Source organism: Melospiza melodia, chromosome 19 (genome assembly GCF_035770615.1).
Source record: "Melospiza melodia melodia isolate bMelMel2 chromosome 19, bMelMel2.pri, whole genome shotgun sequence".
NCBI lineage: Eukaryota > Metazoa > Chordata > Aves > Passeriformes > Passerellidae > Melospiza > Melospiza melodia.
In genome coordinates, this window is record NC_086212.1 from 8,628,128 (window position 1) to 8,647,625 (window position 19,498).

The 19,498-nt window shown below is 49.1% G+C and overlaps 1 protein-coding gene across 3 annotated transcripts; it reads right to left on the reverse strand.

Moving 5' to 3' along the window:
• Window positions 1–1,158: 1,158 nt before the first annotated feature.
• On the reverse strand, window positions 1,159–19,087 carry ASXL1 (ASXL transcriptional regulator 1). 3 transcript variants are annotated; one of them, XM_063172359.1, is made up of 12 exons: window positions 18,969–19,087; window positions 14,365–14,447; window positions 11,203–11,311; window positions 10,018–10,138; window positions 9,849–9,943; window positions 9,420–9,513; window positions 9,000–9,152; window positions 8,439–8,602; window positions 8,247–8,343; window positions 7,712–7,817; window positions 6,694–7,309; window positions 1,159–5,972 (listed from the first exon to the last, which is right to left on the reverse strand). In XM_063172359.1, exons 1-12 carry the CDS (start codon window positions 19,026–19,028, stop codon window positions 3,105–3,107), a joined length of 4,566 nt encoding a protein of 1,521 aa, XP_063028429.1. In that variant the 5' UTR covers window positions 19,029–19,087; the 3' UTR covers window positions 1,159–3,104. The 3 variants fall into 3 exon arrangements, with proteins under 3 accessions (XP_063028429.1, XP_063028430.1, XP_063028431.1); XM_063172360.1 differs by lacking the exon at window positions 18,969–19,087 and adding an exon at window positions 17,631–18,502 and having other exon boundaries at window positions 14,365–17,509; XM_063172361.1 differs by lacking the exon at window positions 18,969–19,087 and adding an exon at window positions 17,381–18,502.
• Window positions 19,088–19,498: the final 411 nt, after the last annotated feature.

Consider the following 19,498-nt stretch of genomic DNA (forward strand, 5'->3'; position numbering starts at 1 on the left):
GGCATCACCTGCTGAGGGTTCCACAGCCCCCTGGCCAGGCTGATCCAGGATGGCCCCACCAAGCACGGCAGAGCCAGAGCCAAACAGCAGCGGACCAAGAGAGGAAAATCTGTTACTTGGCACACAAATATCACAGAGAGAGAAAAAAGGAAAAAAGTGTATTGCTCTGTGAAATTCTGACGTTAATGGGTTTTGCTCTTGAAACTCCCATGCTCCCCTATTCCAGAGGTAGCTAATCCTGCTGCCATCACCCCCCTTCCCAGTAAAACAGGGAAGGGTTAAATACTGAGTTTCAAACTTGGCTAAGTTGGCTTAGCCAAGCTTGGCTAAGTAACAACTCTACTCATTTTCTGCATTCTCTGTATTTAGCTTATTTAAATTATCTAGGTATTCTGTGTGCAGACAGCCTGCCAGAGTCAGAACATCAATGAATGACGAAAAACCACAGAAGTCTTTTTTCACCCCAAATGCTGGTGCTGGACCATCTGCTGCTCCAGCCCCAGCTCGTGTGTGAGGCCATGGCTGCAGTTCTGCAATGGCTGTGGAATGCCAGGGAGTCAGGGATTGTGTCACCACAGGATCTCAGCACTCCCACAGCCCCAGGCAAGAGATCCCTGCTCACCCTGCAGAACCCAAACACACAACATCATAATTCATGTTATTTCCTTACTGCCCAAAAAAGAGAAAGGACTTGGCCATAAAGTGAGTTTCCAAGTAGTTTCAATAAACTGTAATTGGTATCACATTTATGCTCTTGAGAAACATTTTTAGATCCAACAGTGGCTGCAGTACCAGCAGGACCTGCCCTGACACGGGGAAAAGCCTCAGTGCTGCTGCCCACAGGCATCGCCCCAGCAGGGCAGGGAGCCCCTGTGACTGTGGGGAGCTCTGCAGGGTCCCACAGCCCCCCGTGGCTCTCAGAGCCTCCAGGGTGTCCATTCCCCAAGAGCTACACAGCATCTCTGCAGGAGCTGCACCATCTTCAGTGCTCTCTAAGTGCATAAAACCAGATTTAACAAAGCCAAGCAGCAACACAGCCCCTCCCCTCCGTGACTTGAGCAGAGCTCTGGAACAGCTGCACTTAAAAGAGGGGAAAGGAAAAGCCACATTGCCTTAGAATGGAGGAGGATTTCAGAAAAAGGACTGAAACCACACAAGCAGATTTTACAGTGTTTATTTTTCCAATAGCACAAGGGACAGACACGAGCAGGCCCCCCCGAGGGCTCTGCCCCCCAGACCAGTCCGAGCTGAACACTGCAGTGGCCCCCAGGAGGCAGAGCCAACCCCCTGCTCCGCTCCCCATCTTTGGTAAGCAGGTTCCACACCTCTGCTCGCCCCCAGGGCACCGCAGCCCTGCCCAGGCCGGGGCACCGGGCTCTCCTTCTCGTGGCATGAGGCTGGTGGATGCATTGAGGATAAAACCATCTCAGGGACTGAACTTGTTCCACCCCTCGCGATTGTGGCTGAAAGAGGAACTTGCACGGCTGAAAGAAAGTGCATGGTGAAGGGAGGTAGGATGGAGCTGGAAAAGGGACGAGAAGAAAAAACTGAAAATAAACTCCCTAAAATTCTTGCTACTGCCCGCTTGAATAAGCCAGCGGCTTCTCCCCCTCGCTGAAGCAATTAACTGTTGATTAGGAATTGCTCCAGAGAGGAGGAGAACTGCAGTTTTGCTCTCCCTCTCTGGATGCACGTGGATGTTCATTCACCTCCTTGCAGTGCAGGTACAGCCATGCCCTGGGAGCTCAGGTGCAGCAACAACTGGCAAGAGCATAAATGAGCAATGGGGGAGTTGAGCTCGGCTCAGCAAATCCCACCTGGTCATCCTTGAGCCTGCACAGCACAGTCCACCCAGGCTGCAGGGGAGGCTGTGGGAACCAAGACCCCAGCGTGGTGAGCCTCATGTCAGGCAAGACGGAATACGGTGGCTCTGACAATAACTAACACCACTTTAATGCAATACTGCTGTAGAGCCTGGAAATCCAAGGAAAAAAAAAAAAAAAAGACCCCTTTATGCTCTATGTACATTACATCCATTTACAGAGTTGGCCAGTACTGTGTACAACATATAAATATATGATCAAACAGATGCAGAGAGGATACTTACAGGAGCCAAATAACTCACTTTATACATCCAAGAATGAAAATATATAAAAAAAAGGAAAATAAAAAAAGAGGAAAGAACACTGCTTTAAATGTTAGGTGATGGTCACACAGATGCACAGCTTGATGCTCGCAGGTGCTCAGCTGCTGTGGGGTTTCAGGTCCTCACCACAAAGCTGCAGTGCAGAGCTCACTGACCCTATCACTGAGCTCCAGGGAACCTCCAGTGTTCCACAGCAGTTTGTGGAAGTTGGCCAAAGGAGGCAGGCACAGCCGCTGGGCCAGTTCAGCCAGGAACAGTTCCCTGGCCACGCAGCTTCCTGCAGACCAGCAGAAGGCATTTGCTTGGCACTTGCCCCGAAATTTTTTTTCCTCTTCTTGCATCCTCCACGTGGGTTCCATGTGGCACATGGTGGGCTGTACATGGCTCCATAAGCACCTGCAGAGCACATCCCTGGGCACCACATTCTGCTGGAGCATCCAAAGACTGCACAGGACCATCCCTGCAGGGCAGCTCTTCTGCTTACACTCACTGCACAGCAGCACTTCCCACACAAACCGGGAATGGAGATGGCAGAAGGGGAGAGTGGAAGACTGTAGGGCCTCACCTTGTGCAGCCCTGAAATAGCAAACACCATCTTCCAGTTCCTTTGGATGTAAGGATTTCCTCCACACAAGGTCCAGGGATTGCCACAGCGATCGGCCTCTCCCCCCGGCGTCAGCCTCAGAGCACAGCTGGAATCTCCATGACAGCAGGAAGCAGCAGGATGGCTCCCATGGGGCACAGCCCACCCAGAGCAGGGTGTCCCCATCAGCAGGAATGAGCTCTGCACCGTCGACCTCCGTGGGAAGGCAGCTCAACGTTCCTCACCAAAACAAAGTGTAACAGCGTTTCTACTATGAACAGAGAGTACTTTGTGTACTTTGTGTATAGGCGTTAGGATCAGTCGTTATCAAAATACACACACTGAATATACAACCTGTCCCACGGCCATAATTTATTATCTCACCACAAGGCACAATACACAGAGCTTAGAGGGTCCTATACAGTCGTCGTGGCAGAAGGCGCCGCAGCCTTTGCACATGATCATGGCTTTGAGGCTGCACGAGCACTGGAACGAGATCTCATCAACACTGCTGCTGTCAGCAAACATCTGCACAGCCAGGGCCGTGTTCCGGCTCGCAGCAAAGTTCGCTTTGTGGGTGAGCTGCACCACGCTCCCAGCAAGGCCTCGGGGGAAAGCCGGAGTGTTGGATGAATAATTAAAGCTGGTGGAATTAAGCTGCAGCTTTGAAAGCTTCCCATAAAAAGCTTGTTTGATATTGAGCTGAGAGGGGATGGATGAAGGCTCCAAAGGGTGACACTGTCCTTTTCCTGGATCCCTTGAAAACTTAAAGAAGGGCCAGTCCATGACGAGTGGCTCTTTCTGTGTGTGCTCGGCCAGTTCCGTGGGCTGCTGGGCCACATCCCCCCGGTTCTCTGCATTGCTCTTGGCTGGGCTGCCACACACCAGCACCTTCTCACTTCTGATCCCTCCCGCGGTGCTGCTGTGCTGCTTTGAAGTCCACTCCTCCCTGGCAGCTGGGATTCCTTCTCCCAGTGCACAGCCCTTGTCCAAGGCAATCTGTTTGCCAGGGGACAAGGTTTCCATGGCTGAACTGTGTTCCAAAGCCCTGGAGTGATGCAGCCTCACGCTGGGGCTGGAAGGAAAACCAGAACCAAAGAGCTTTTTGCCTTGAATCCCACTGTAATTTTTATTGACCAATGCACCTCCTGTCTGATTTGGTCCAAGAGAAGTTACACCTGGAGACAAAAACTGAGGCTCTGTAGAAGCATTCAGCTTCTCTGGGCTTTTACCTGCTGTGACACTTGGTAATGGATTGTGCTGTGGCATCCGGTGGACCTTGGGCAACTCCTTCTGCTCCTCAAAGCTACAGGAAGAAAATGTTCCTTCCCGAGGGTCCCCATCTTCAGACTTCAGAGAGGCACTTGCCACGTTTGCCAGTTGGTCTTGGCAGCTTAAAGTCGCACCAACTTTGGAATGTTTTTCTGGGACAGCCTGATCCTCTACACCAGATAATGCTGCTCCTGATCCACAGGTTTTTTCCTGGGGATCTTTGGAAGATCTCACTGAGCGAACATCATCGCTCCTGCTTTGGGCACTCGTCTTTATTCCTACACCTGGAGAAGAGTCTTTGCCAAAATAGTGACCATTGCCTCTGTCCAGCTGCAGGGAGAGGCTTTCTGACTGCTTCTGCAGCACTGGTTGTGCAATTTCCAGCTTGATGTTGACGTGAGACACTGGCAGAACTTCTTCCAGTGGAAGCTTCCCCTTCAGCAGCTGCATCACCAAAGGGTTGTTGGTCTCGATGGAGGACGCAGGCCGAGCAGAGCTGGCCGGACGCTCGGTTTTCTGGGGTCCCCACCTCTGAGGTGGGGGTGCCACCAAGTCCCCAGAACAGGCTGGACTCTCTGTCTCCACAGACAATTTTGACCTAATCCCATTGCGTTTCTCACTGCAGCTGTGACAGGAAGAGCCTTTCCCAGCCACCTCCCTACAGCTGACACTTCTGAAACACATCTCCACCTCCACATTCTCATCAGCCATGTCCCCTTCCCAGTCAGAAGCAGTGTCTGTTGTTTCACTGTGTGTACTCTGTATTTCTTCATCTCCACTTCTCTTCAACTCCTGAGTCTCTTCCAGGGGCTGATGTGTATTTTCTGGTTCGGTTCTGAGGCACCTCTCCCTTGGCTGCAGGAGTTTTTCAGAGGTATCTATCCTATTCTGAGAAATAAAGTCACCATGCACAGAGGGCTGCAGCAGAGCCTCTGCCTTTTGTTCCTCATTACTCAGTTTGCCATCACTGCCTTTCCCTGCCTGCAGCTCTGCAGTGTCACACACTGCAGGGATCGCTTTCTTCACTCCAACAGTCACTGTTTTGGAGGTATTATCAGCAACACCTTTTTCCAGAAATGTTTGGGAGTTGTTATATCTAAAACCAGACACCTTCTCTGGATCATGGCGTTCTGAGACACCTGATGACAATTCTGGTGGAAAAGGACAACTGGAGGAATTTTGCTTTACATCAGAAGGACAATCCAGCTGTACGGTGGGAGTACCAACATCTCCAAGTTCCACCACAGCCCTGTGTCCCGTGGCACTGACCCCAGCTCCCTGCCCCCCAGAACACGACCCACTGGTCACCACAGGAACCACACATCCCAGCTTTGTGCTCTCCTGTGATGCAGCACAAGATGGGAGCTCGGTCCTTGGGCCATGGAGGAGCTGCTCAGGACTCTCCTCCTGCCTCTCAGGAGTTGCACTGTCCAAGGATGACACAGTCAGAGAACCACAGAACGGTGTCCTGGGTGACCCATCACCAGGCTGAGTGTCCCCTGACCCTGTGGCACAGCCTGGAACGCTGCTCCTTTCGCTTTTTGAGGAAGAGTGATCTTGTGTGGCAGAGAGGCAGGAATTCACGCTGGCTTCCTGAGCAGCCCCTTTGGAGTCAGCCTTCCCTCCGCTCAGATGAACAGACAGCTGTAGTTGTGCTCGCTGTAGATCTGACGCACGTTTTCCATGAGCTCTCTTGGATCTCCTGTGCTGGGAACGGCCGCTGGATTCTCCTCCACCGCCTCCTTCCTCGGAGCCTCTCCCCCCACCAGGGCCACCCCCTCCTCCGATGGCGGCGGTGGCGGCCTCGCGCTGGGCTCGGGCTTGCAGAGCACGGGCCTTAATGTCTGCGAGGGTGCGGGCCCCGGGGCGGCCCCGGCCGGAGGGCTCCGTGCTGGGGATGATCCGGGGGCAGATCTGGTAAGTGGGCTGACCTTTAACCACCCAGGGTGGTTTAATACGTGAAAGTTGAATCTGAAAGAAAAGGGAAATGCGGTAAGTTCTAACACTGCCCGTCTCCAGTGTAATGCGTTTCATTTCACTGTGATGGCAACTGCTCATCACAATTCTTAGCACAAAAATTCAACAAAAACCTCAACTTGAAATTAATTTGAGCAGAGAAGCAGCACGATCCCACAACCTCTGCTCTGTGATCTGTAAAGCTCAGTTCACACTAATATTGTTTTACCAGAGGCTGCAGGCAAATATGAAATAAGTTATTTATATTCACGTCTTCAGAGATCAAACTGGTCTTCTCTACACCAGGATGACTGCCCTGAACCTACCAAAATGGGTATCCTGGTCAACATGGAAAAGTCAGGAGGAATACTGAGATTCTGTCCAAATGCAAAGGAAAAGAACTCAGAAACTAGACAGGATAAAGAACACAATTTCAAGGTCTTTTGCAGTCAGTCAGCTCATTTCAGGCAGTGTTTCTGTAGCCACAGAAATGCAAATGAAGGGAGTAAGTCAAGGTTACCCTGTGCCCTTGTGCAAAGACCTTGGGATGATTTTCCATTCTTTGCCTGTCTAAATACGACAGCAAACCCTGGCAGTCAGAGGCACTTCACCAGCTCTACCAATGAAACCCTTCGACTCCTTCCCTTAAGATGGCAACACTTGACATTTTAATAATGTTTTGATACTACTGAGCACGGCAGCCCTGAGATACAGCAGCTCTAAAGCTCGCTCTTACCCGGATGGGTGGGACTTTGGGCTCCTCTTTAGTAGGCTGTGGCTTTTCTGGGTGAACACTTTCAATTGTGTTACGAAAGGACTGACGATCTTCAAGCCGGGGCTTCTTTTCGGGGAAGGACGCAGAGGCAGCCTCCTCAAAGCTTTTCCTCTTCTGCTCCTTGGACTCCTGAGCAGAGTTCTCCTGGGGCAAACTGGGAATTCTGCTGGTAGCTGCCAATGATGGATCTTCAGATTTGCTGTTTGATTTGGAAGTCTCTGGAGAGAGGTGCAGTTCAGTACTCTCTGCCTTCAATCCTGCAGCTGAGGAGCTGGTCAGATCATCTTTCTTCAGGTCTGTCTCGGGCTTTGGCTCTTTATGAAGTGAGGGATCTGGCCCCACGGGAGCAGGCTCTTTGGGAGTCTCCGTGTGCTCAGGCTCCCTCAGTCTGTACAGGCTCCTCCTGGCCCGGCAGCGCAGGTCGGCCCGGGAGCGTTTCCGGAAGCGCCCGTCCCTCTGGCGCGTGGCCGGCCCGCACGGCAGCCTCGCTTCTCCTTTAACAGACACCTCTGTCCTGTTCTCAGCGTCCTCCTGCACTGAATTCTGCGCCTGGGATTCTTCCTGGGTCAGGCCCAACCTATAATGCAAACACAAAAAGCCAGCTCAAAGCTAAAGCTCACCCCAATTTCAGTGTTACTGAATAGTGCCAACATGGGCAGAGAGTCATCAAAGCCTCATTCACTCATCCTGCAAGGGAAGAACCCACACATTCCACACTGCTATCACATGGAATGAAATAAAAACCCCAAAAATTTGTGATGGAAAATACCATCAACTTTTCTTGGAAACAGAAGAAATGGGCTACAAAATTCTGCTGAACCCAGCTAATCCCACTAAGGATTTTCCCAGAACAACAGCTGGAACAATTCACCCCACAACCCGTGTTTTTCAAGGAGTTTATGCCGCACCTGCTCAGGTATCCACAAAGAGAAACATACTCTGCCATCTGCATAAGCATGGATAAAGTAAAATTTCTCACTTTTGCCCATAGTAGTCCTCGAAGAACTTCTCTTTCCATTGCTCCACTCTCTTTTCCTTCTCCATCTCCTGCCGGATTCGAACTTGCATCTCATGGGTAAATTCACCTACATGGAAGCAAGAGATTGAAATTCAGTTCCAAACAAAACTCACTCTGCAAATGCAACCTCTAGTGTTTGAACTGTACAGCAGCTAAATATATGAAAGGCAGACCTGCTGTTAACACCCTGCTCCCCATCCTACTCTGGATCCACATGCTGCCTGTGGCTCCAGGAAAAATAATGTTTTAACAGACAGGCCACCTTTCAAGAAAAAATAAGTCTGGCACTACTTTACACCTTCACCACTTAATGCTGAAGGTCCCATGGGACCAAAACAAATTGTATTTATGATTTTAAACAAAAAAAGAGAAAAAGTTGGAGGCAACACGCAGCAAAGCTGTACTAAGTTCCCACTCATTAACTGCAAAAGAAAACCAAAAATCTTTCAAAAGGAGCAGCTATTCCCCAGGCACTCAGGAAAGCAAAGCCACTCACCATCAGCAAGCCGTTCCCTCCAGCTCTGTGCAGCGTGGGTGAAGAACTCGTTGTTCAGAGCGCTGCCACTGAGGCGCATCAACCCGTCAGCCCCCACCTAGCAGGACAGAGCCAGGACAAACAGCACATCTGCTCCAGCTGTTCCACACTGAAGAGGTAATCAGGGAAGGGAAAACACCTGAGTACTCATACCTGTCTATCGACTTCAGGCAGGAGGTAAAGCAGCTGCTGCTGGAAGTGTGATGGAAGCGCATTAAAGGTCCTGGAGTTGATCAGCGCTCGCAGGTTTGTGTTGACAAGGATGGAGCCTGGGGTTTCAAAGTCAATATCCTCACCCCTGTTCCGTTTCATTTGCCCTGGAGTTTAAGGACAGGCAAATAAAATTAACATTGTTGTACTTCAGTATTGTAGTATTTCAGCATGAAATTTATGTCAAACGGCAATAACAAAAAGAGCAAGAGACATGATAAAGACTGCAGTATTCAAGTGTGAAGAATGACTCTCCAGCACAGTAATTAATAAACCCACATCTGGAATTCTGACATGAGGTCACAGTTCTGTCATATTCAGGTACCATTCTCAATGCTGCTCTTCAGACCAGCCAATCTTTTAAACAATGTTATCACTAGCACTCAAGGTGGAAAACCCAGCTTGTGACCTCAGGTCATCAAATGCCTCCTGGTGCTCTTTTCTCAGATACACGTGGACCTCACCACCACCAATTATTTTTCTGCCTTCACCAGGAGCACATACCAGCCGTGGGCTTTCGGATGCCCCTGAGCAGCTGTGGAGGATCCCTGTTGATCTCTGTCCTACTGCGCAGGCTGGTTTTGCACAGGGCCAAGGAGCTGCTGCTGCTGCTGGATGTGCTGCTGCTCTCCCCATCAGCATGCCTTCCTGTGAAGCCTAAATGCAAAACAACATCATAAAAATATGCAAAGACCAGTCAAAGCCCAGCTGGGAGAGTGGTTTAACATACAGGAATTCTCTGTTACTAACAAATCTGCTATTACAGGATACCAACTATTTTGAGTGAGTTAAACACACACACAGCTCTGCAGTCTCACTCATTCTCAGCAGGTGTTACAGAAATTCTCAGGCAAACACTGATGACTGGGGACTGACTGAGAGAGGTCTGTGAGGTCATTAGGACCCCCCCAAAGCCATGCTCACCTGAGGCAGACTCCATGTGTGCCCCATTTACTTTCAGTGGTGTTAACACCACCCGTGGCAGCATCACACCTGTCTTTTTCTTCTGTTTGGTTGTCTGCAGACCAGAGAGAAACCAAAAACAAAACAAAGGAATGAAGGCATTATGGAAGAGTATAGTAATCCTCTAAGCAGCATGTTCCTCAGTTAAAAGAGCTGCCTGGCTCCTCCTAGCTGAATCTTCAGGCAACACTATATTTAGGACTAGCACAGAATTCAAAATTGTCTTCCCATACATGATCCCTCACCATTCTGCCACTTCTTGTCCAAGGATACAGACTCGTAACTATCTCTGGGGCACTTATGAACAAACAGTCCCTGTCATACCACCCCTATAGTAATGAAAGCTCCCCTGAAGGCTTCATCCTTCCCATTAGTTCCACTTTTTCCTACCTGGGAAGCAGTTCTGTAGCTCTCCCTGGTAGCAGGTCCCTTGCTCTGAGATTCGGTGGAACACGAGGCGTTAGAAGAAGTTTCATCAAGAGACACTGAAAGAGATGAGCTCTCAGTCAGACACAGAAGTAGGTCCTGGAGTTTAAGGTTAATGTCACCAGACACTTACCATCATTGTCACCACTCACAGTGCTGGCTTCGTTGGACCCACAGCTTTCTGCATCTGCTGTGTCCTCCAGCTCCTCCCCTTCTGGCACTGACAGGTTCCGGGACCACTGCAAGGCATCTTTCTAGAGGGGGAACAGAACTGGGGTGGCTACAGCCCTCCCTCCCTCCTAAATCTACACCAATGGTTAACTGGGTACACTTTAACCTTCAATTTTTTCCCTATTTTAATCCTTGATGTAGAAAGGGATTTTAAAGTATATTTGGACTCACAGCGGAACAGAAGTCACCTAAACTAAGAGCACTTCATAGCCCCCTCCTAGACAAGTAACACATACCCAAAATATCAGGTTAATAATAATTAATTTAATAGAAAGGTTCATAATATGTTATAATTTTCTACAAGTAATGAGTTTGTATTAAAGAGAAGCATCTCACTATAAAGAACAAGCAGCATCAGAGTGGCCAAACACTAAGAGAGCAAGCTTAGGAGATGTATTTCTACTTGTACAATAAAAGCAATTTCAATGCCATCTATTCTCAGCAAAATGTGTCAATTCAACAGGAGTTTCTAACAGCAGAAAGAAGATGGAAATGAAATAGCTGAGATCAAGTTGATATTTATCAGGGAATCCAAGAGTACAAAACAATGCAAAAGAAAACCTCAGGACCAGAAATATTTTCAATATTTAATATTACTGGAACAATAAACTAAAAATAAAAAAGTATTCCAGAGAGATTTCAAGATCTGAGGAAAATACTGATGCTAAATAACACAGAATGTAGTGGAACACAGAACAAGCAGCCAGAAAATGAATATACATTTTCCTATCAAGATTTTACTTGTCGCTACAAGCTCTGGCACCAATTCCTTGGTTGGCTGTTTTCTCTTGTGGCTGGCAGCAAGGGAGTGCACAGATCTGTTCTGATGAGCAGCCACCTGAGCTGGACACCAGGTAATGAAGTAAGAGGATTCAAGAAATAACAGTTGGGGTTTTTTTAAAGAATTTATCATAGATGGCTGAATACAGCTGAAAGGTACAAGCTCCAAGGAAATAATGAATTCCAGACCCTCTCTCACATGATGATCTCACTGCTTATGATGCTCAGTGACAGGGTAACACACAGCCGTGCACAGGGAGCAGAACTCACCCCTGGCCCTCAGCTGGGAGCAGAGCTCAGCATTTACCTTGAGTGTGAAAAGGCTGATGCGTCCAGGCAGTTTGTAGAAGAGCCCATCACCTCCCCTGGAATTGGAGTGGAGCATGGCGTTGAGGCAGGCCAGGGGAGACGTGCCACTGCAGCAGAGACAGAGAAAAGACAGAGCTTAGGAAACAGATTATCAAGAAAACAGCCTGAAAGAGGTGGTTAAAAGGGCATCCTTTAGCTGATGAGGGGAACAGACGTGATGCTTTAAACTTTATAGGACAGTAAGAACAGTGTCACTGGTTTCATTCTGACCTGTACATCAGCCTTGTACATCACAGCCAACAGTAGATGTGACACCAATTTTAAAGCTATGCTCATCTGTTTTTAGACATTTCTAACTTTCATTATCTGTTTCCTCCTCTCCTCTCCAGGAATCCTTCAGTGTTGGACTGATTTTTTAAAACCCCCAGATTTATTCAGCAGCAGAAACATGTAACAAACTATAGACACACATGTTACTGGAATGTCTCCCTGATATGTCACTGACCAAACTACTCGAGCAGAGCTCAGTACAAAGGCTCTGATGCTCTCATTTGTTAATTCCTACACAACTCCCTGGTTAAAGCCCCATCCTACACTCACACTGATGGAACTGCTGTGCCACGTAATATGGTGTTTTCCAGTAAGCCCCACATGTACGGGCAGAAAGTTGTCTGGAAGACACATTACAGCACTACTGACTGCATTCCTAGTAAAAGTGAAACTGAAAACTGGACTGAGATAAAATATTTCAAAGAAAATCACTGTCAAATTGAAAACATAGAATTTCTGTTTCCACCCTGTACGTGCCTGGTTTTGGACATTTCTTCACATTCCACTGCACCAGGCAAAGTTACCCTGTATCACTTTCAGATCATGTGAACAAAATTTCCAGCCTTCTGTCCTGTTAGACAGTGTTTTCCCCTCTGTGTTTACCAGACACTCCAAGCACACTCACCAGCCACAGAGCTCTCTTAAAACAGCAAACTAAGTAATTTTCCCCAAAACAAGAAAAAAACCAAGCAGTTAAAACTCTACCAAGGAGCTAAACTCAGCATGGTACTGGCTCATGGGAATGTCAGTGCCTGGCATGGAACACAGCCCTCCCAGCAGAGCAGCATGACCCCCCAACCAGGGAGCCCCACCTCAGAATTGATTCAGAAGGCAAAATATCTCAAGGCACTGAGCACATTTCCTTCAGGAAATGGAGTTTCAGGAAGAGCTTCTATACAAGCACCAGCAAAGCCTGCTGCACGTTCAGCCAGACAGGCTCACTGCCCTTATCCTGCAAACAATCACACTGTGAAGAAAACAATCTTTTCTTAAAGCAGAGAATTAATGACCAGGGAAGGAAAAGCAGATATCCCAAGGGAAACCATCGACCTTTAAAGGAATGAGTTCGGTTTGTGGGATTTAACATGACACACGTTCCAAGGTCTGGTCTTTACTTACACAAGTGTGACAGGTCACTTGTAAAAACTGGGAAAGCACAGGATAATTTATGTGTGTGAAGAGCCCTGCTATTATCTTTGGCAGGGGACAGCTTGTGCACAGAGATCTTCAACTGCCTGCTGGGGTAACATGACTTATGTGAGAGAGTTGCAGAAGATTGATTAAAGCAAAGCTCCCCTTATGAAGATCCTCATTAAAATCTGTCTGATTTCTACGGAAATCACTGCCCATATCCAAACCAGAGATCTCAGAAAGCATCACAGAATCATGGAACACTTTGGGTGGGAAGGGACCTTAAATACCATTTTGTTCCAAATCCCCTGCCTTGGGCAGGGACACCTTTCACCAGACCAGGTTTCTCCAAGCCCTGTCCAGCCTGGCCTCGGAGACTTTCAAGGATGGAGCTTCTCTGGGAACTTGTGCCATGACCTCACCACCCTCACAGCAAAGAATTTCTTCCTAATATCCAATCTAAATCTTCCCTCCTTCACTTGAGTCCATTGCTTCTTGTCCCCTCACTACATGCCCCTGTGAAAAGTCCCTCCCCAGCCTTCTTGTAGCCCATGGAAGGTGGGTGTTCCAACAGTTCCAAATCTGATGCAGCAGCACACACCAGCCTCATGCCTCTCCAAACAACAGCAGGTCCCACACCCAGCACCTCTGTACACGTCACTGATTTTCACTATTCAAAACACCCCAGCTGTTTCCTGATTTCACACAAACAAGGAGCAGAAACAAGCTGACATTTAGGTCCCAGAAGAAATCAGTTTACCTTCTGTAGTTGGGTAAAGTACAGGTTCAGGAAATGTAAATACCACAGTGAAAACAGTCCACAGAAACAAAGGCAGGGAGAAGCAAGACTAGAAACAGCCCTTGCATCTGGATTTGTCAGAAGTCCATCACTGGACAGCAGCTTTTCATGTCTCTGGTAGTCAAACCTCCTTTTTTATTTTTTTTTTTTATTTTGCCAGGCAGCAGCAACTGAGGCATTTGGACTATCACAGTTACCCACTTTCTTTGAGCTGCAAGACACTCTGTATTTCTACTACTGTCATGGAAACAGATGGAAGCTCACAGGAACTTAACCAAGTAAAGCAGTCTCCCACTTCTGCCCTTTCCAAGGCTTTGTATCAGGTTCTTTTCTACATGAAATCCACTCTGAGATGGGCATCTCCTCCTACAATGTCAAGAGCCACAACCATGAGATGTGAGCTGTGCTCTCCTGATGCTGAAGAATCTGAGCACAAGCCAGTGACATGGAGAAGACTGTCTCTTCTAAAACATAATGTCTGCTCTAGAAATGAAGCATCAGAGGAGATCAAACTTAAACTGTTCTCAAACTCAAGTCACAATAGCAGAAACTATTGTAGCTGGGAGCTACTTATGTGAGAACCATGGGAGTGAGTGGTAAGTACAGTACAATGCAGGGGCCTGATCTGCAAGAGGCATTTACTTCACAATAGATGGATGAAGGGACTCTGTATATTATCTAAAAATCCAAGAACATTTTCCAGTTATTATCAGTGAAAAAGAAACCCTCACAATCTGTATATAAATGTCTGTACTGTCATCTGAAATTACCAGGCTGAAAAGAGAAAAAGGGAAGCAAAGTGGGCTGGGGATGAGGCAGAAATGTATGAAGCAACACCAGCCTTCATACACTGCCTCCCCCATGCTGCACACTGCTTTAGACAAAATCATCAATACTAACCTCATTTCCTTTAGACCTTCAGCCTCTATGACCTGCAGAATCTGTTTTGGGGTCATAGGAGCATCTGAGTAATTTTCCAGCACCTGAAAAGACAGAAAGACCAAGTGTCATTACAGAACTGGCTTCTACATTCCCAGAACTACTCCATCAGCTGTGGCCCAGACCCAATAATGTGCCCCTTCAAGCTTGATTCACCTGCAAAGACACACAGTCAAATTTCAGGCTACCTCAAGATCCTGGTGAACATGGATCAAAGCCACAAAAGGCTTCACCTTCATCTCTTCCCCAAGTAACTGAAATATAATCATGGAGGAGAAAAAGCAGCAGAATTTGGCCTTGACCCCACCCAATGGAAGCTTTACCAGACTTCAGTATACATTAGATGGAGCTGCTGCCACATAAACCTTCCAAACTGAACAGTGGTGACCTGTAACAATGTAAAACCTTTTCCTACCTCTCCACAAAGCATCCAGTAGTTTTTTGTCACTAAAAGTATTACTGTGCAGCTATATAATCCAATACTGTACCTTCCTCAGATTACTGCATTCATTTCCTCTTCACTCCATCCCAGGAAGGGAACCACAAGTTAAGAGTCAGAATTCGTGTCAGAGAAGGACAGAATTCAGAAAAGGACAAAAAAAACCAGTAAAGGATTTGGGAAAAAAAAATTGGCCAGAGACACTAAAAAGACTTAAGACAGCTTGCTTTTGAAATAAAATGAAGAAAATCAGATATTAAAAGGCAACACAATAAAAAACAACTCATCCTTTCATAAATTATATCAAGAATAGAATTGTCACTTATATACAAAGAAGTAAAGAGGTTATTACTTTATTTTTTTAAGCCTGTGGAACTTACTGCTCTAAAATGTCTAGAAGCAAAAACTCAAGGATTCAAAGAGAGGACCGGACATTTCTGTGGATAAGAAGATTATCCACATAAACAGGAAACAATGAGCAAAAATAAGCTGCAGTAGATGTAAACCACTCAGTTTCTTTGGGAGCAGATTACCCTACAGCTGCTGACCACGCGCCTTCCCCGGCAGCAGACAGGGCTGCTCTTGGAATGCAAAGGCACCCAGCTCCATAGACCTGGGGCCACGAGCTAAGAGAGGCTGAGACAGGCACAGACCATGGTCTGGAACAGGCATGGAAAGCAGCAGCAGGAATTCATTCAGGAGCTTCTTCACCATGGTCTAAATTCCCCCAGCATCACGGCCACGCGACGCACAGCCCCGGTGTCATCTGTCCCCACATTTTAGGAGTCAGCACCACAGTGCTGTCTCAGTCTGACTGGTGTGGAAGCCAGAGGAAGGCCCCAGATGCCCCATTTTCATCAGTAACATCTAGAAGTGAGTCACTGCAGCAGCCACGCCAATGGGACGTGAGCAAAATCACCCCAAAGCTGTGCAGGCCAACGTTTGCACCTCAGACCATCTCCACCCTCCACAAGGAAGAAAAACCCAAGTGCAGTTCTGCACTTCAACTGTGTGTTGTGATATGGGTGGATGGGGCTTGGAGCAGCCTGCACTAGGGGAAGGTGATCTTTAAAGGTCCTTCCAATCTAAATCTTGATTCTACAAATGAAATTCCTCTCATATCCACCCAACAGGTATTCTGCAGATGCTTGAAGATCACAAGCTTCTGAGAATGAGGTAAGAACCTCATGGGGAAGAGAATTAGAGAACTAACTTGAGTTAAAACCCAATGAAAACACAAAGAGTGTAAAGAAAAATCAAAGCAAGTGATGAGCCATATTCAGAGAGAGTAAACTAATTAAATTCCATACAGCTCCATCACACTTTTTGCTCCCCCCATAGGTTACAAGGTCTCCATGCCTCCCTCCTGAGCTGTCACCCCATCACTCAGAGGCTGCAGACAGCTGACACAGGAAACTCATTGCTCCTGAGCCCAGGGAGATCTGCAAAATACAACACGTCTGTTCCAAAAATCAGGGAATTATTCAAACCTCTCTGCAGTGACAGACACAGCAAGTGAAGTATGTGGCCTAAAACTGAGCACAAAGGAGCATTTACATACGGATAAAAGAATCTATGCTCAGGGGAACAATTTCCAATCAAGAGCTGTATTAAGTATACAGAGCACTTAATGGAAGAACTGGAGGAGAGGATCCTGCAAGCTTCAGACACCAAATCCCAGTCTCCAGCACTGCCCCTTCTATTCCTCCCCAGCCTGACACTCCCAGCACCACATCAGTTCTCCACCCAGAGCTACAACTTCAATAGTGGCTACACCTTACCCCCAAAACAGAATTTTCCCCCACTCACTATTTACAGCAGTGGTAGCTGAGCGTTCCTATGCCCCTAATTATGGAAGTTTACATCACTTCCTCAATTTACTGGTCATCTAGCTCTGACAGCACATGTGGGATCCTGCCATGGCTTTGGGCATCCAGATGAACCTTTAAAGTTTATTTTATGGAACGTGCAGAGTTTTGGCACTGTAGGAGGAGCAATGAAGAACATCTTTTGCCTGCGATTCTCAGAAACGTTGAGCAGAATACAAAATACACCAGCACACGTCAGAGAGGGAAATTAAAAGCATTTTGACAGGGAGCATGTGTAAGCCTAGTGTGAAATAAAGATCTATTTTTAGTGGATTTACAATCAGTCCTGCAAGCTGCAAGTGCAGCTACGCAACTGTAGGTCTCTTTAAGTGGATAATCTAGTATGAGATCGTTCTATTTCTGGTTCATCAATGGCTCTAAGATGCTGTTGAGGCTTAGACATCTCATGCACCCACCGTGCCTGAGGTGCTGGCCAGAAGACAGGTGAGAGGAACTGTGTGAAGAAATGCCTTCCCCATCACACAAGGGTGAGGAGGTGTATTAGGTGACTGCTCATGTGCTGCTTTGGGCAGCCTATAAATGCTGGTTTTTTTCACTCTCAGAGTTCAGGATGTTTGAATGAGCTGACTTTATGCAAGGTCACACAGCACAGCCTCTGCCCCCAGGGTCACTTGCCAGGAAAGCATCTCTGCCATCTGCAGGGACACACCTGGTCCAAAGAACCTGGATCCCAAGGAGAAATGCAAGATGGAGAATGAGACCACCAGGCTCCTGCTGTGAAGTTCCACAGTAGCTGCTTTATGCCCTTCTCCAGTTTTTCAAGCAAAGCCACATGGATCTAAAATATTATCATTTACACACAAAAGATGATGCAAGTTGCTGGAAGTCAGATGCTTGTCTGATTAGGTTTTCTCCTGGCAAGCAGTAAGAAAACATTCCAATAGCCAAAAAAATCTTACTCAGAAGCACCAAGAGTTATCCTGAACATCCTCAGTACAAGACATGAGCCTCATTGGACTCACCCACACTGTTCCTTCTGAATGTTTACATGCTTCAATACATAACCTGGGCTGGCAAAACAAAACAAACACACACAACAGAAAAAAACAAGGAAACAAACTACCCTCAAGCTCTATAAATCCATTTCTCCAGAAGGCCAGGGGCTACACAGAAGGAATATATGTATCCTCATGAGTAATACACCACTGACAGGGCTGTGGGGAGGAACTGTGGGATCCATTCACATCCAAGTAGCTGGATCATCCCTCACTCCATCCCTGGCACTGCTGTACCTGTGTCACTGTGTCACCAGGAGAGAGCCAGCTCCTTCCACTCAAATTCCAGCCAGCTCAAACACCTCGGCATGCAGCCCTTAAATCAAACCTCTAACTAGCTCCCTGAAAGACACTTAAGTTATTTATCTTTTTTAGATTTCCTACTTCATAACCGAGGTTGAAGACAGATCCAGCTCAAAGGCTTCACAGAGAGAAGTCACCTTCCTCCCAGTGCAACGACAACGGCATTCCCACAGACATCATCAGGGCAGAGCTGGGCTGGGAAGCTGAAGCCTTCAACAAGGAAATTCTTTAAGACAAAAGGACTGAGACATCTCAATGGCCACATCCCCTAAACCCAAAAGTGACCAAATACGGGCTGATTCAGGGATGTTCAGCCCAGCTGCTGCTACAGCAGCCCAGCACTCGCCACCGGCCCTGGGGCGCTGCCGGTGCACAGAAGGACCCGCACCCTCGGTAATTAAACCAGAAACTTTTGACAGCGGCCGTGCCCTCTCCGGAGGCTCCGGTTCCTCGCTCGGAGCTTTAAACCCATCTGAAAGGAAGAGAACGAGCGGGACCGTGCCCGTAGCGCGGCCCGGCACGCACGGAACCGCAGCGGGACGGGGGCACCTCCCGTCCCACACCGGGACCCGCTGCAGCCCCGCCCGGCGGAGGCCGCGGGACCCCGGCGGGGGCAGCTCCGCCACCGAGGGCCGGGGGCCGTGCTCGCACCGCCCCGGGTCGCAGTTCCTTCGCACCGGGCTGAGAAAGAAAAACAACCGCGCGGGAGAGCCCGGCCACAGCGGCCGCCGGGGGAACCGCGGGAAGCCGCGGGACCGGGCGGGGAAGCGGCAACACCGCCCGCGCCCTCCAGGCGGGCCCGGCCCCCGCTTTTACCCCCTCAGGAGCGATGGCGGCGCCGCCGGCCCCGTTACTCGGGGAGGGGCCGGACGCGGCGGGGAGGCCCTGAGGCACGGCGGAGCCCCCGCGCCCCCTCCCTGGACGCCCCCCCGGCCTCACCAGGCGGGCGGCCTCGGCCCACGTGCGCTCCTTCTTCCTCCTCTGCTTCATCTCCTTCATCCTCCTCCTCCTCCTCCTCCTCCTCCTCCCGCGCGGGCGGGCGCGGCGGGCGCGGACCGTTGGGCGCGCGGGCGGCAGGCGGGCGGCGGCGACCGGGGCGGGCTGGGCGCGGCGGGCGCGGCGGGCGGGGCGCGAGGCGGGGGCGGCTCCGGGCGCTACGGGAGACGGCGGCGGCGGCGGCGGCTCGGGCCCGGCATAACAACGGGGTCAAAGGGCCGGGAGCGGGGCGGGGCGGCGGGGCCCGGCGACGGTGGCCGCGGCGGGACACGGAGGGACCGGAGGGGAGGGGATGGAGGGGCGGGCCTGGGGCTGGTTTGAAGGAAAACAAACCGCAAGAACTGCCGGGAGTTGTAGTTTTAATGCGTGACACCAGCGCAGCACCGCTATAGCTCGCGGACTACAAGTCCCGGCGGCCGCTGCGCCTCATGGCGGGAGAGGCCTCTGCCGCCGCATGGCCGCGGCGGGGAAGT